Source organism: Pollachius pollachius (assembly GCF_949987615.1).
Source record: "Pollachius pollachius genome assembly, chromosome: 6".
NCBI classification, from domain to species: domain Eukaryota; kingdom Metazoa; phylum Chordata; class Actinopteri; order Gadiformes; family Gadidae; genus Pollachius; species Pollachius pollachius.
Genome location: NC_136939.1, coordinates 6,074,010 through 6,090,073, shown reverse-complemented (window position 1 = coordinate 6,090,073; position 16,064 = coordinate 6,074,010). Strand labels below are relative to the sequence as shown.

Below are 16,064 nucleotides of genomic sequence, written 5' to 3'. Positions count from 1 at the left end.
ATCTGTTTGCCAGAAGTGTAAGATGTCCTATAAAGCCATTTAATTTAATTTATAATATGCAGATTGGGTACATTTTTCAGTATGATGACTGACACGTTAGCTAGATGTTTTGAAGATTACACCAGCTGTAGCATAGCAATTGCGAATGTGGAATATGGCGATATTTATTTGGTAATGAACTGATATGTGAACACTGTTTTGTTATAACACTTGTGTTGTATTTAGAATATATCTTGCTTTGTAGCGATGCACACCTGCATTGCACTAGACCATCACTCATAATAAAACAAAACAAAACCAACCATTGATTCTTATTCCAATAGCCAGTCTGCATTATGTCCAGCCGGCTTTTCTATTTTATGTAACTTGGTCTTGCTTGCATTCTTGTGGGCCATACAATATGGATTGTATGCTTTGGTTGTTGTCAATTTGACTGCCTCCCCTCAAAGTGGCGTTGGACAAACGCGTCAGCTATATGACTCAGTGAATATGAATGTAAACATGTTGCAGCTTTCCAAACACAACCTGAACACCACATGACAATGAAGCACGTCCCCACTCTGCCTTTAACAAAAATAGTTGCGCTCGGTTTTCCAGTTAACGTTGACGTTAACAAAAACTAATAGGACTGCACTCTATAACGCTGAACACAATGTTGACGATAAAGTCACATAAGGGCTGATCAACTTTAATATCTTTATTGGTAATTTACTGCTGTGTATATGGACACAATATATAAAAAAATCCACTGACCCCCCCCCCCCCCCTGTGCAAAACAAAGTAAATCAAATGAAAAAAAAGACAGTTGAATGACCTGGGCAGTCCTATAGGTGCAGTTATTAATCCTGGAGCTAGGGTGAAGGAGTCAGCTGTATGCCGCACGGCCAAGCTGAACAACGATGCCTGCTCAACATCAGTCAGAGTGGTTCATACAACTATGGTTAGAATATATCTCTTTTCGTGTGTGTGTGTGTGTGTGTGTGTGTGTGTGTGTTTGTGTGTGTGTGTGAGTGCGTGAGTGGGTGTAGCAGGACACTTCTATGTATAATCAAAATGTTAAAATATTTATAAAACATTAAAACATATATTTTCTGTTATCCTTACAAACAACAATTACTCTCCCTTAACATTTCATATTTGTAAAGATATGTGGCATGACTTTTAAAAACAGAAGGATACTAAAGAACAATAACAAGCCTGATGCGTGCATCAATGCTAGACTCTCAGAAGAACACACTGCTGTACTCTTTCTTACAAAGTAAGGTGACCTGCTGACCTCTGCACAGTGTTATGTATGCTGGAGCACAGTTTGGTTGGGGAGCTTTCCTTTTGCGGTTGACTTTAGTTCTTCACAAGGCAAGAAAACATTCCAAAAGACCAGGTTACCCTATTCAGTAGTATTTAGGGAGTGGCTGAGAGCATCCGCACCCTTAAAGATGTAATAATCATGCAGCTTTTCTCATCGATTACCCCCCTCAACCCCCTCGTTGTGGGTCTCTCCGCACCAAGCTGTTTGTATTTTCGCCACCAGGGGTCGCTATGGAGTCGACACGGCTGCCGTCAGCCCTCGTCTTCCCTGATAGCTCGTTTTTTTTTTGCTTCGTCGCTATGAAACCTGTTCCACGGGCCTCATCTGTACATCTCCGATCTAGACACAGCAAAACACATAACAACGTAAACCGCGGAGGTCATGGATCTACAATATGCATGAGCAACATGATCCCATCTCATCAGCACTTTCCAGTAAATTACTGGACTCAATGTTATGGATAAGGGCGACCGTTGATACAATCAACAGGCGATATCAAGAGAGAGCGAGATTGAGAGCAATTAAAAAAGAGCGATCATGAGAGAGAGAGAGAGAGAGAGAGAGAGAGAGATGAGTTTTACCTGCACATGAGGAGGGGCACTGAGGACATAAGTGACTGCGCTGGCTATATCTTCGGCCTTCAAACACTAAAAAGGGAAAAATGAATGAATATCATATAACATATGAATATCAAATGAATGAATTTTTTTTTTTTGAGAGTGCTTGCCGTACCTTTATGCTCTCATACACTGCGGCGGCCTTCTGGGGATCACTGTCGTGGTGTCGGAACGCAAACTCTGTCTCCACGATCCCAGGGGATATCGACTAGGCAAGAGTAAGGGAACAAAAACAAGGTCTTTGTGGCCACACACCTAAGGATGTACACATGTACACATACGCACACCAATTTAATGCCTGGCTTCCTCACCTGCGAGTCAACATATTTCAGTATGTTTGAGGGATAGGAGGCAGGCACTTTCATGCCCTCCCAATTCCTCCCTTGGATACGGAATCAAGTTTCGAAATGTACCTACTTATTGATTTGTCTGGACGTTCTGTTTCTAACATCCAGCCTCTGGATTGAGTTTCAGTCCATTACACTGACCGTTCAACGTGGGTGTTTGTCTCTGTGCAGAAGCACCTAGATCAGCCCCCTAGGGCTGGGCTAGTTGAAGCCCTAGCACTGGGCTAGTAGAATCTTTAGCACTGGGCTAGTTGAGATTTTAGTGCTGGGCTAGTTGTAGCCCTAGCCCTTGGCTAGTTGAGACTTTAATGCTGGGCTTGTTGAGTCTCGCAATGGGATAGTTTAAATCCTAGCCCTGGGTCAGTTGCGGCCCCATTATTGAGTTAGCTAGCACTGGGCTAGCTAAACCGTGGTGTTGGGAAGTTTAGACCCTAGCTCTGGGCTAGTTCAGACCCTAGCTCTGGGCTAGTTCAGGCCTTAGCACTAGGCTAGTTAAGGCTAGCTAAACCCAAGCGTTGGGCTAGTTAAGACCCTAGGTTTGAGCTACTTAAAAACCTAGCATTGGGCTAGTTGAGGCCCTAGCCATGGGCTAGTTGGACCTAGTGCTGGGAGGTTGGGTATGCTTACCGTGGCCCTGATGTGGGTCTTAGCTTCACGGAGCTCCTGCCTCAGCCCCTCAGTGAGGGCCGTCACAGCGTACTTTGTGGCGCAGTAGAAGTGCTCGTCGGCGCTCGGGACCATTCTGTGGCCGCCCATGCTACAAGAAGCAAAAAACACAAACATCCAAAATTGAGTATTTTGGGGAAAATAGTCCCAAAAACTGAAACAATCAAACATTAGCTTGCGCTGCTTTCCCTCTTATGGTGAAGGGCACGCGAGTAGAGCCAAGCTTAAAAAGAAACACGCAAACAAACTTCACTATGGTCTATGACAATAAACTCACACACAGAGAAATGTACAGAGCGTGTGTTTCTTGTTTTGCGTTCCATTTCCTTCCTTCCTAATTTTTTTTTAAAGATTTATTTTTTGCATTTTTACGGTTAATTATAGATTGAGATAGAGAGGAGGTATGGGAGATAGAGGGGCGTTCAGGACTTAGCCTATATGGTACGCGCTCTACCCGGTAACGCCCTTCCTTCAGGTATTTGTATCTCATCATGCGGTAACAAGCTTCACCTTGAGCTTTTACGCAACTCTTACAAAAACACAACGACCCCGCCTTGCTTCAAACATACTTGCGGTATTGTCTGAGCCACATCTCCTATGGGGCGGTGGACGGGTTGCATAACACACCTGTTAATATTGATGATGTGGCCATCATCCACATTCCTCTCCTTCATCGATTTGTAGGCCTCCCGGGTGCAGATAGACAACGCCATGACGTTGACCTGCAGGCAGAGAAAATGTGTTCCATAAAGATCCAGTCGTAGACGGTCTCTTCACATCCATTGTTCAAACGATGGATACTGCAAATGAGTTGCGCAGATCTGTGTAACTCATATACAGTATATACAGTACAGTAAGTACTGTATATAGTCAGTGGAGGTTTTACCCACTTTAGAAACATATACATCAAGACATAAATACACAGACAACTTATAACATCATCATATGGATACATATGGAAACATTTATGTATTTTTCATTGATAATTATATGAATAAACAATTTTACAGGCTGGCTAGCTAGCTGATGACAGCCGCCTGTATGTCAATGGCTCATGGGGACTAGGGGGAGCTGTGCAGTGTGTGAGCCCGGAACGTTCCCGCGTCCCACCAGCCTACGACCTCTAGGCCAGGTCCATGGTGACCTTGGGGGACACCTCAAGCTAACGTGGCGGCGGTTGTGTGTAGGGGGTAGGTGACAAAAACAAGGTCAGTGTGCACAGATTATTCAGGCTATAAATACACCGCCATACACTGTACACGCTCAACCAGGCTGTCATGACAACGGTTGGGGCTGGTGTGAGAAATGCCTGGGACAGGATGGTGGGGGAGCTGAACTGGGGGGTGGGGGGGGGGGGGGGGACTGAAGAAAGTGTAAAGAAAGTGAAATAATGGAGGCTTTCATCAAGCGGTGAGCCCCTTTCCTCTTGGCAAGGCGAGAGTGGGGCTACTGGAAGTGGCACTGGGAGAAGGTGCATGCAATGGGAGGGTATGAGTATAGTTTAAGTACACACACTTGCATGATGTTACTCCACAATAGTGGTTAAACAAGGATAATAATTACCTCCAATAAAAAGGTTAAAGTAAAAAGGATAAAAACCGAAGTGCAAAAGATCAGTGGGCGCCGTTACCGTGTGTGTGTTAATGTGTGTCAAGTGTTCAGCGGGGCGTTTCCATATGTGTGCACCCGGGTCACGTGTGTGGATTTTGATGACAGAGGCACAATGCAAGGCAACACAACAGACGCCTGTTTACGAGTAATCAGATTTCCTGTTCATGGTTTATGTTCTTAATCTTTAATCTCTACAACACACGTTTTAACTATGATTATATTTGTGTTAATGTCATTAATAGAATGTATTGTCATGAAATGATGATTTGAGCATTGCAGAAATATGGACAAACTGGCATCGGACCACCAAAACTGCAGCAACCAGACCAAATGTCAAAATACTTTTGTTTGAATTAGTTCATATAATGTTTTTAATTAGTAAATACATCCAATTGAAGGATATAGCTGATGCCACTAAAGCCGTAGTGGTTCAGTTATTTATTATTATTATTTTGTATTGGCTTTTTTGTGCCTTTATGGACAGGTGAGTGAAGAGAGACAGGAAAAGGGGGCTTGAGTAGAGAGGGACAGACATGTAGCATATTCCAACATGGGAAGCAAACCCGGGTCTATACAAGTCGTATTCCCTACATGGTTAGTGCACTAGCCACGCGTTCAGCCACCGGGCAGAGAGATGGAAACTCCCTTTGTGTCAATGTACGGCTATAACCTCATGTTTTAAGGGTTTTTTGCACTGCAATATCAATAAGCCCTTTTAGGATGATGAATGTCTCTCTGATCTCCTCTCTCTGAATCCAATGAAATGACTCTTCCTGTTGTTGTTGTGTTCTCTCTACTAACGTGTCTTGAGTGAGTGAGTGAGTGAGTGAGTGAGTGAGTGAGTGAGTGAGTGAGTGTGTAAGTGAGTGAGTGAGTGAGTGAGTGAGTGAGTGAGTCTTGGGTGAGTGAGTGAGTGAGTGAGTGAGTGAGTGAGTGAGTGAGTGAGTGAGTGAGTGTGTGCGTGCATGCGTGTGTGAGTGAGTGAGTGAGTGAGTGAGTCTTGGGTGAGGGAGTGAGTGAGTGTGTGCGTGCGTGCGTGCGTGCGCGCCCCAGCTCACGTCGATCATGTTCCTCCAGCTCTCCGTCTTGCCGCTGAGCAGGGGCTCGCTGTGGGCCAGCCCGGCATTGTTGATGCACACGTCCACGCCCTGCTGCAGCGTCTTGATGGCCGAGAACATGGACAGGATGTCCTCCTCGTTGGACAGGTCGCACTTGTAGGGGATCAGGGTGCCGCTGTAGCCCGCGCTCTGGCACTCGGCCGCCAGCTTCTAGAGAGACCAGAGGGAGAAGGGGAGGGGTGAGCTTATGGGGTCGACTCCTGATTGGTTACCTGATGATGACCTGGTGACAGATGGTGGTGGACATATGGATGGGGGGGAGTGGAGGCAGGGAGTTCAGAAACTGGAGTTTCTGAACTCCCTGCCTTGGACGGCGGAAGTGTGTGTGTGTGTGTGTGTGTGTGTGTGTGGTTGTGTGTGTGTGTGACTGAGTGAGTGAGTGTGTGTGTGTGACCATTGGTGGTGTATTGACCACAGAGAGCAGCTCCTTCATGACGGTGGCGAGTGTGCCTTTCAGTCTTTTTTTCCCATCCATCCTTGTTGTCTAGCCCTCTTTAACAGAAGCCGTACCAAAGCTGAGCAGAGTGCTCTACAGCAGGGTAAACACTCCCTGAATCAACCACTGGCTAGTATAATATTATTTAGCTGTCGAAATCTGCTTTGCATGGATAAAATAAACCTCACACACCAACAGCGGCCCGAATCCATGAGCGTGTGAAGGAGAATCAAGCTTCGGCTCAACAGGTTTACCTCCTCCGATGCAAAACAGATTTTAGGTTGCCATCGCGTGTCAGCACAGGCCAAAACACACCTCCCCCCCCTCCTCTACCCACCCCCATAATCAGCTGGTCCTCCTCTGCCCCCCAGGGAGTCTGATGACAGCCAACCCCCCCCCCCCCCCCCCCCCCCGTCTGGCACAGCTGCCCCAGTCACATGCTGTCTGTCTCTGGATGCCAGTCTTCCCTCGGGGGGGCGGACTGAGCCAGGTCGAGTGTGGCCCGCTGGCAACCAGATGATGGGGATGATGATGATGCAGAGATCACATGACCTCTCTCAAGTGATTCAACGTTTAGTTGGGGATGTTCTGACTAAAGCCTAACCTTAACGAGTTACAGCAAGCCAACCTGTGTGTCGAATACACCAGGAAATCTGATTTGACCGTTTTCAACCAACCGAGACTTCAGGTTGTTACCTAACATCCATTTTGAATCAATGTAGCTTCTTCGAGTACAGCAACAGAGACCCAACTCAGAACGTTATGCAATGATGTTTACGTGGCTGCAGGCGTATGACTTTAACCAATCACATCACAACATATTTCCGCCTCTCTTCAAGTAACACCCAGCTGCCCAGCCTGTCTCGGCATGACCTAATCAAATTCCAATCCTCTGCTGCCCTATCCTAAGCCCGTTTTACCTGAAAATGATATCCTATTACCTAGAAGTGAAGCCAGCACATTCCTCATACATTTATTCTGTGACTTTTCTTCTTGGATCTCGGACACTCACCCCCCCTCGCTACTGGGAGTTATGGGAGCAGTTGCTAAACCTTTCCCCTGTTCCTCCTCCCCTTTTACACAGGGATTATCCCCACGCTAGCGCATTACATGGGCTAAAGCGCACACTTACGCCTGGATCACATTTCTGCAGGAGGCGAGCTCTGACACACACACACCTTCCTCACTCACTGCAGGAAGCAAGGAGCTCAGCAGCTCAGAGAGGGGGGGGAGATAGGTCCTTTAAGGGGAGAAGAGAGGGAGAGAGGGAGAGAGAGAGAGAGAGAGAGAGAGAAAGAAAGGAGAGAGGAGAAAATTGCGCACATTCTTTGACTGTTCTTGTTTCAGTTGTCATTTTGACATTGTTGTTTAGAAACTGCACCCCCCCCCCCACCCCACAGTCTGACGGCAAACCCCACCACCTTAACCCCCACATTTTCTGCAGGAAACCTTTACTGTTTCTAAGGTATGTCCTATCTTTTGTGTGTGTTTGCGTGTGTGCGCTGTTTGTCCATGTGTGTTTGTGTATGCGCATGTGTTCGTGCACAAGATGAACCCTTGCATTTCTCAGATTCCTTCCCGTGTGGGCGCTCACTGCGTGCGTGCATTTACTTGAGCCCTGAGCAGTGTTTGACCAGTAGCAGGACGCCCTCTGCTCTTGAAGACCGGTTCACAGTGGCAGCAGGTGAGGAATGTTAGAACCTGAGAATTGGCTGGAGAAGTCTACTTCAATGGATTCCTCTGGGAGGTGTGGTTCATGGATACTTTGGCACATTGCAAGCCTTTTGTACACCCATCAGTATGTATGTATGCATACGGGCACCCAAGCGCGCGTGCGTGCGTGCATGCGTGCGTGCGTGTGTGTGTGTGTGTGACCTGTGGTGGTGTATTGATGTGCAGACCTGGAGCAATGTCATTACGTACAGCGACTGGCCAACGTGTCGACTGCTATGCCTTGCAATGCACAAGCAATGCTATGCCACACACACAGACACACACAGACACACACACAGACACACACACAGACACACACACACACCAGTTATTGACCAAGCTCAGAGCGCATCATTCACATGGCCTTTAAAATAAGCCATTGATCTAAGAGGGGGCAGGGGGCGTATAGTGCTGACACTATGGCTCACTGTGGCAGTATCAACAATGTACAGCCTCTCTTCAGCCAGCTGTCACGTGGGAGTGAGTCTTTATGGCTTTATCATCGTATATAACACACACACACACACACACACACACACACACACACACACACACACACACACACACACACACACACACACACACACACACACACACACAGTAATTCTAAACATTTAATGACCAGAAACACAAACATTTGGACAAACAAACAGTAACACACGCACAAACACAGAGTCATTCTAAACACACAATGAACAGAAACACAAACCTTTGGACAAAAACACACAGTAACAGACACACACACACACACACACACACACACTAAAAGGGACATTGGGACCAACTATAAACACACCCAACCTCCTTTCCCTCCCGACATGCTGTACGGAGGTGGCGGCGGTCATACAGTCAAATTGGTGACACATTGCCTAGTGACCCCACCCCCCAGGCAACCCGCCCCTGCCCTGTTATCAATCATTCACGAAACACACACACACACACACACACACACACACACACAGACACAGACACACACAGACACAGACACACACACACACACACACACACAGGCGTCCACCAACCTCAAGGCACTAATAGAAAACGGTGATACATATATCGTTCCAGAGAGAGTGTCGTTTACAGAAAGGATAGTTTAGTGGTTACGGGGTGTTCTAACGAAAGGTTCTGGGTTTGAAACCCAGTCAGTCCAAACACCTTGGTCTCAGAGCACCAGGGAGGGGGCGGTTCCAGAGGTCGGGTGGGGCAGCCCTCCTCTGTCCCTCTTATCGCGTGTCGAACGCCCATGGACGGTTAATCTCTTAACCCAAAAGGCTTTACGGCATGAGGTCCGGCTCTTCCTGAGAAGACTTGCGATAATAACAACCTCCCCCCCGCCCGCCTCCCCTTCGCCATCCTTTTGATCCCGACAGCGCGTTCTCCTGAGTACCTTGAGCACACAACACCACCCGGCCCTGTCACCACACATTTTCCTCCTCATTAGCTCGTCTGTTGTCCAGTGAAGTACCGAAGAAAACAGCGTGTGGTGCGAGAGAGAGAGAGAGAGAGACTCAGAGAGAGAGAGAGAGAGAGAGAGAGAGAGAGACTCAGAGAGAGAGAGACTCAGAGAGAGAGAGAGAGAGAGAGAGAGACACTCAGAGAGAGAGAGAGAGAGAGACACTCAGAGAGAGAGACTCAGAGAGAGAGACGCAGAGAGAGAGAGAGAGAGAGACACTCAGAGAGAGACTCAGAGAGAGCGAGAGAGGGAGAGAGAGAGAGAGAGACTCAGAGAGAGAGACTCAGAGAGAGAGAGACGCAGAGAGAGACAGAGAGAGAGAGAGAGAGGGAGAGAGAGAGAGAAAGAGAGAGAGAATAGACACAATCTAGGGGGATACCAAGATAAGAGGCAAGAGAGAAGTGAATGTGGATGAAATTGCAACAAACACATGATCGAATCACATGATTGAAAAGATACGGTGAAATTTGATTCACATTCTGCTGCTACGGCATCGGTTTGCCATCTAAATGATAATTCAGGACATAATGTACTTGCGTTTGGTCCAGACTAAGATTACTTCCATCCTGCCCCTGAGAGAAACTCTACAGCAACTTCTGGGATATAAAGAGCTAGCGAGATGTAATCCCTTTACAATTGTTTGTTCCTGAAGCTTTCTCATTTACAACTGGCTTCCTGCTCCAGGTATTTATTATCTGCATCGGCCTTTGTCTACTCACTAAGAATATTGTTTTCCCGATAAAGCAATCATGTGACACACCCCACGCTGAGCCTTTTTTTGCGTTAACTTTTTTTGCGGTGGACTCAGTCTACACGGGGGGGGGGGGGGGGGGGGGGTGGAAGGTCAAAGATGGCAGTGACATAAAAGCCTTGCGACACCGCTGGAGATAACCTCTTTCTCACACCGTGATGAGACAGTGGCGCTTAGAAGGTCCAAAGGTTGACAGAGCTCCACCTTTATGGCGGCTCAATCCCAGAGGGCACAGTGCAATCAGCGGGAGGCCTGGAGATATACTGCCTTGTTATCAGCCGCCGCTTCTTCGGGGAATCAGCCCGGGTCTGAATTAATCAGTGTCCTCTCTTAAGACGGCTTGTCGGAGAGAAGATAGAGAGGTGGGCGGAGGGCACTGTGGCAAAGGTGGGGTCACTCACTGGTATCTATGGTTCCTGAGAAGCAGTTACAGTCAAACATCCGAACTTTGCAAGCGCGGGAACGATTCATGAGCGATTGGGTTTCCCGATTCATTAACACACAACGGCACGACTGAAGGAGTTGTTTGTTTTCCTTTTAGACTAGGATTTAGCGACACTGACCACACCCGGACTCACCTGTCCCAGCTGGACCGGTCGTGGTGGGATACACCTGGCCAGTTCGCTGCATAATAGGTTTTGGAGGGCAGGGTAGCATAGTGGCTAAGGTGGTCAACTCTCTGGTCAACTCCCAGTGAGTTTCGATCCACAGTGTCTGCAGTCTACGTGCAGTCATTTTTTTCACCACTACCACCTCCCTCCTGGAGGCTCTCTGAATTCTCAGGTATCTGCTTTGGATTAAAGCAGATGAAACACTATTTTAAAGTTGAAATAAAGCCCAATATCATCCCAAAGTTAAGTAGGAATGAGGGCGTAGTTCAAAATTGTCATGAGAAGTCATCATCAGGAGGTCAGAGAAGACAGCGGTGTGACTGAATGTTGACACCAAACAAAGGTCATATATACGGCAATGAGTCACTTTAGCCTGAAAAAGAAGAAACAAAAAAGGTCAACTAAAGCGATGGAATAGAGTCTCCCTGTCGGCATGGCTAATCAGGGCAGACAGATACTAGACATAATGTCCGGTGTGCTGCTAATCTCACGCAGCCAGACAGCCACTGAAGGGGGATAGGCGAGGGACGAGACCCCAACGGCGGGAGGAGTAGCCGGGGGAGTAACAGTTCTGGCACCCAACGATTCTCCAAGGAGTAACGGTTCTGGCACCCAACGATTCACCGCCAAATATGAATGAAATGAATTAATGAATTAATATTTTCATTATTATTTCCAGAGCCGCTTTGGTACTGGTTACGCTGTGAGAAATGATGATGTTATTAACGATGATCATCATATTTTTCTCCTTCATAGAGTTCAGTTCAGGTTTGAAGTCTTCATCTGCATAAAAACATCTGATTCATCCGATATGAAAGGGGATCTTGAGACTTTCGTTCACAGGGCCTTCATGTCAACAAGGCACCAAGTGTGTGTTTGTTGCTGTAATGTGACAACCGCTGGCAGAGCATTCTTACCAGGGACCGGGGCGCCTGTTCAAAAGGTCCCAGTCTTCTACGCTGGACCACAAGCCTTCCTTTAGCACCTGAAGCCAGTGTGATGCCTAGCGGTTACCAGCAGCCACCATACAACACAACTTCATTCATCTCTTAATTTTTGATCAGGGAAAAAAAGTGACCATTTTCATCCAGATTCAAATATTCAAGAGGCAAGCCAAACGTGGGCTTGAATCTGCCAAATCGGGTCTATTCAAGCTGCGGTTGACGAGAGTGAATTGTTTCCAGTGTCAAATGTGCGCCAAGCCACAAATCCAATTTGGCCTCTGTTAAGAGAGTGCAATCTAATTCACATTCTCCTCATCACCCCCCCAGACCCCCTTATTCAATTATTCTGGGAGGATAATGAACCTGGTGAACCAGGTCTGTCTGGTTGTGATGGAGCATTGGTTGAACCTTCTCTTTCCTCTCACTCATTCCCTTTCTGCCCACCATTTGATTACAGCTCCCTGCTGGCACACTGCCTTGGTAGCACTTATGTATAGTTCCCTTTCTAATTTCAAACGCTGTGCCCACCAGCATACCATTACACATGCATGCACGTACACACACTCACTGCAGAGTATTTTTTCCATCAATGTAGAGCCTGAGAATTTAAAATGACTTGGAGACCCCCTTCCACAAACTGTTTGTCTGAAGATCAGGAAGGAAAGTGTACCCCCACCATTCTCTCTCTCTCGCATGCGTGCACACACACATACACACACACACACACACACACACACACACACACACACACACACACACACACACACACACACACACACACACACACACACACACACACACACTTCCCCCAAGCACAGTAACAAAGGCACAGTGGTCCTGTCTTATCCGATCAAACTCTTAACTGTAGGATGCCCAACCGACCCAAGTTTTGAAAAATATCCCATTTTAAATCTGTTCCAAATGTCCTATCACATGGCTACCACCATAACTCCTATAATCGTACAATCAGATGAGATGATCCCGGACGGGGTATTTTGGTAACGGTCAGTTAACTGATATAAGTGCATGTCAGTTGCTAGCTGAAAGGAGTTAGTTAAGGGGTCTGCATGGCTCACACAACACCGTAACCTCATCCACATAAACTTGCCGCGGTTAGCTCAGCCAGAGATGACTATAATAAAAAGAACAGTAAGGCTTATAATATATTAATAACAGAAGGCATATTCATTCAGAAACGATGCTTCAGAAAAATTATTCGTACACGTGGAACATTATTTTAATTTTGATCGTTTGTATTTAACGCCTGAGGTCTACCAGCAGTCACAGCAGCAAAAGGGATGAGTTACTTTGAATTGAACGGTGACAAGGACCACATCACCTCAGTAAAGAACCAACCAATGTTTTACAGATTTTTCTCGTTTGTAGTCCAAATTGAGGAATGAATGGGCACGATGCACAGTAGGACTACATAACTGGACTCAGAACATGGAGGAAAGCTGTTATGAGCTAGTAAACCACATTATAAGCCTCTAAAAACTCCCAACCCTTTAACTCCAAATCCAGCCACACAGCTACTCTAAACCCGGCGCTATCATTCAGTTATACGGCCGCATTGTACACCGGGGCCTTTTGGAGCACAAGTGATAAATTGTGCATCCATTCACAGGCCTTTCGAGAGACATAGCCACTGTGCAGATCAGGGACTGTCTCTCCTACTGGCTCTGGAAGCGGCTATTTTTTTTTTTCTCTCTCCATTCCAGGCCTGGGCCCATGGTGACACGCCGGCTCATTGTTTCCCCGCTGCCTACTCCACATTCTCATGGACAACAGTGAGATCACCGCTCAGCTTGCTCGCTCTCGCTCTGTCTTTTGTCTGCCGGGCGGAGAAAAAAGCGTCCTGAAAAACAAACGGTGGCACAACGCGTGACGTCGGACGGGGTTTGGTTAACGCAGGTTGGAGCCAAGTTAGGAGATCGACTTGTTTTTTGTTGGGAAGTATTTTCCGGGGGAACGTCGTACAGTGTGCAACACTGTACGAGTTACATTGGTTACGTAACAAATGAACAAATAACATTGCTTTTTCCTATTAGGCTGCTGCACTTCTAGCTGTCCCATGGAAGGAGGCATTCATCTTCTGGGCTCCTTCTTAAGGCCCCCTTTGGGGTTTGAGGTGCCTTTTCTGGCCCTTCAGAGGCAATCAGGGTTAGGGGGTTTCAATTAACGTGGGCCTGTGACTGTAAACGTTAATAAGGACTATACAAACTAATCTGACCTGAAGTGATCTTGTATTGCACCATCTGCCAAAACAATCGAAGGCAATGATGAATCCTACGTGATGGCCTGTGGCAGCCATTACAAGTCATCCACCACAAGTGAAGCGACCACAGTGTTCGTAGCAGGCAGAGGAGGGCACACTCCTCCCTCTGTCCTGTGGGCCAGACCCAGATGGTAGGCTGTACTTCTTATGGCTCCAAGACACAGAAGTGCAATCATCTGTTGCTCCACGCAGCTTAATTATTATTTTATCAGTTGAATCAATCCCATTGATTGCCTTTAATAGAGGCGTGGCTATAAAAGATTTTGAATTTGTTTTTCAACTTTCAAACTGAAATTGTAATTATATGGGTGCTATAAAGCAATAAACCATTGTAAGTCTTGTAGTCAAGGACAGGGCTGTCACAGGTTAATGGTTGACAGGAGAAGTCATGTGACTTGAGGATGAATGAAGGGGGCTATTGCGCAACAGTGTTTTGACTCAAAAAAGAAGAGAAGTTTATAAGAATGTAAGCACCACAACAACTTTAAGAATGCCAGTGATCTATAATCCATGTCTTAAAAGGAAAGAGGATACATCATTAAATATCTATGAAAAAGTTATTCAGTGACTGCAAAACTTTATAAAAGTACAGCAATGTGCCTACAAGTCTACTCTAACGTTTACTCGAAAAGCATAGTTACACAATTTGAGGGGTAGAACGCATGGGAAATTGACGATGCATGTAGCTCCCTAAATATAGCAGGTGTGGACAGCACTGCTGGTAGTAAATGTGGTCAAACTTTACAACTTGACAGAAGTGCCCACTATAAAAGCAGGGGCAAGGTAGACTGTCCTACACACTCTCACTCGATGTTATATAATCTTCGAGGGGTGAAGTGAATACACAGTACTCCGCCGGAGGAGGAGAGTTTTTACACCTTCTCTATTAACACCACTACATACTTCTCACATCCTGATTAAACAATTCAGACCGGTGGCGGAACTATTTAATAGGAAAGATCTAGACTATTAAGATCATGTAACACATATGCCCTCCTTACACATTACTTTTAGTGGACAACTTTATCGTCTCATAAAACAACAACTATTGATAAACCGCAGGGCACAGATGAATGCTACTAAGGAAAATGGTGGCTGTTAAAAACGCCAGCATGAATACCAGGCTGTTGGTTTTGTTTACTGTCTCACAGCGGTGTCCCATCATGTCATCATTTTAGCTTGCCAATATCCCAAGCTTGAATAATCAACACGCCCAACAAAGGCTGCCCCATGCAAGCAATGTGTTGTACCAACTATGACAACCTGAGTATTTCTTCAATCTTAATATTTTGTTTTCTTCATGTATTTTGATTTTGATTGCCAATATTCCGATTTAGTTTCTTCAGGAACTTGATAGCAGACTGCTACCGAAACTAACAGTGTATCTATGAGAAAGAAGATGCGAAAGAAATGTTCATCTTTGTATGCGAAAGAGAAAGTATCCTCTTCTGGACTCGGATTATGGGGTGATCGGGCTAATAAGGCCGGTGCCCATCAGGCAGTTCATTCCATACACACACGGCCGACATATCGCTGAGTTCATTTTCGATGACGAGGACCCCCCTGTTGAACCGCCTTCCCATACATTTCACTGAACATAGGCCTTCCCCACCAGCCTTACGTGGTACTTCAAATTTAACCATAAAAGTTGCAATCGCACCTCTATACGTCATAGGTGTACTTCTGTGCGTAACAACAAAGCACGACTTTGTATTTGTAGCGCGGCGGACATTAGCAGTGCTGCTAACCCTGACCGAGCTAGGCTGTGGTCAGCCCATAGAGTCCGGGGCACCGGGGCACCGGGGCTGGAGGTTCGGGGCGCTCACCTCTATCTTGTCAACACTCCTGGCGCAGCCGACCACCCGCATGCCGTGCTGGACCAGCGCCCGCGCAACAGCCGCTCCGATCCCCACCGAGGCTCCCGTCACCAGAGCCACTCTGCCTTTCCAGCGGTCCATCTCTATGGCTCTTTTTGCTTCACTTTTCCTATGGTGTAAAAGGTCGCAACAAACGCACCGTCGCTGTATATGCTTTACCGGAATTTTCCCAATTGAGGTTAAATAGTATGAAAGACTGTGGGCGGGATGTTGGTAGTCTTCTCAGTTTCACTCCCTGATCCTTGCAGCATCCAAGGCGGGCGGAAAAAAAAATCACAGTACGGAAGCCGCAATCCATGCGCCTGGGATGAAATATTAAATGGCAACCATTGG

General features: G+C 46.6%; 1 protein-coding gene across 1 annotated transcript; it reads right to left on the bottom strand.

The window, feature by feature from the left end:
• Nucleotides 1-771: 771 nt before the first annotated feature.
• Nucleotides 772-16,019, bottom strand: dhrs11a (dehydrogenase/reductase 11a). Its single transcript, XM_079737480.1, has 7 exons — nt 15,681-16,019; nt 5,609-5,818; nt 3,567-3,661; nt 2,901-3,030; nt 2,042-2,134; nt 1,891-1,956; nt 772-1,648 (listed from the first exon to the last, which is right to left on the bottom strand). Exons 1-7 carry the CDS (start codon nt 15,810-15,812, stop codon nt 1,607-1,609), a joined length of 768 nt encoding a protein of 255 aa, XP_079593606.1. The 5' UTR covers nt 15,813-16,019; the 3' UTR covers nt 772-1,606.
• Between the last annotated feature and the right edge of the window lie 45 nt (nt 16,020-16,064).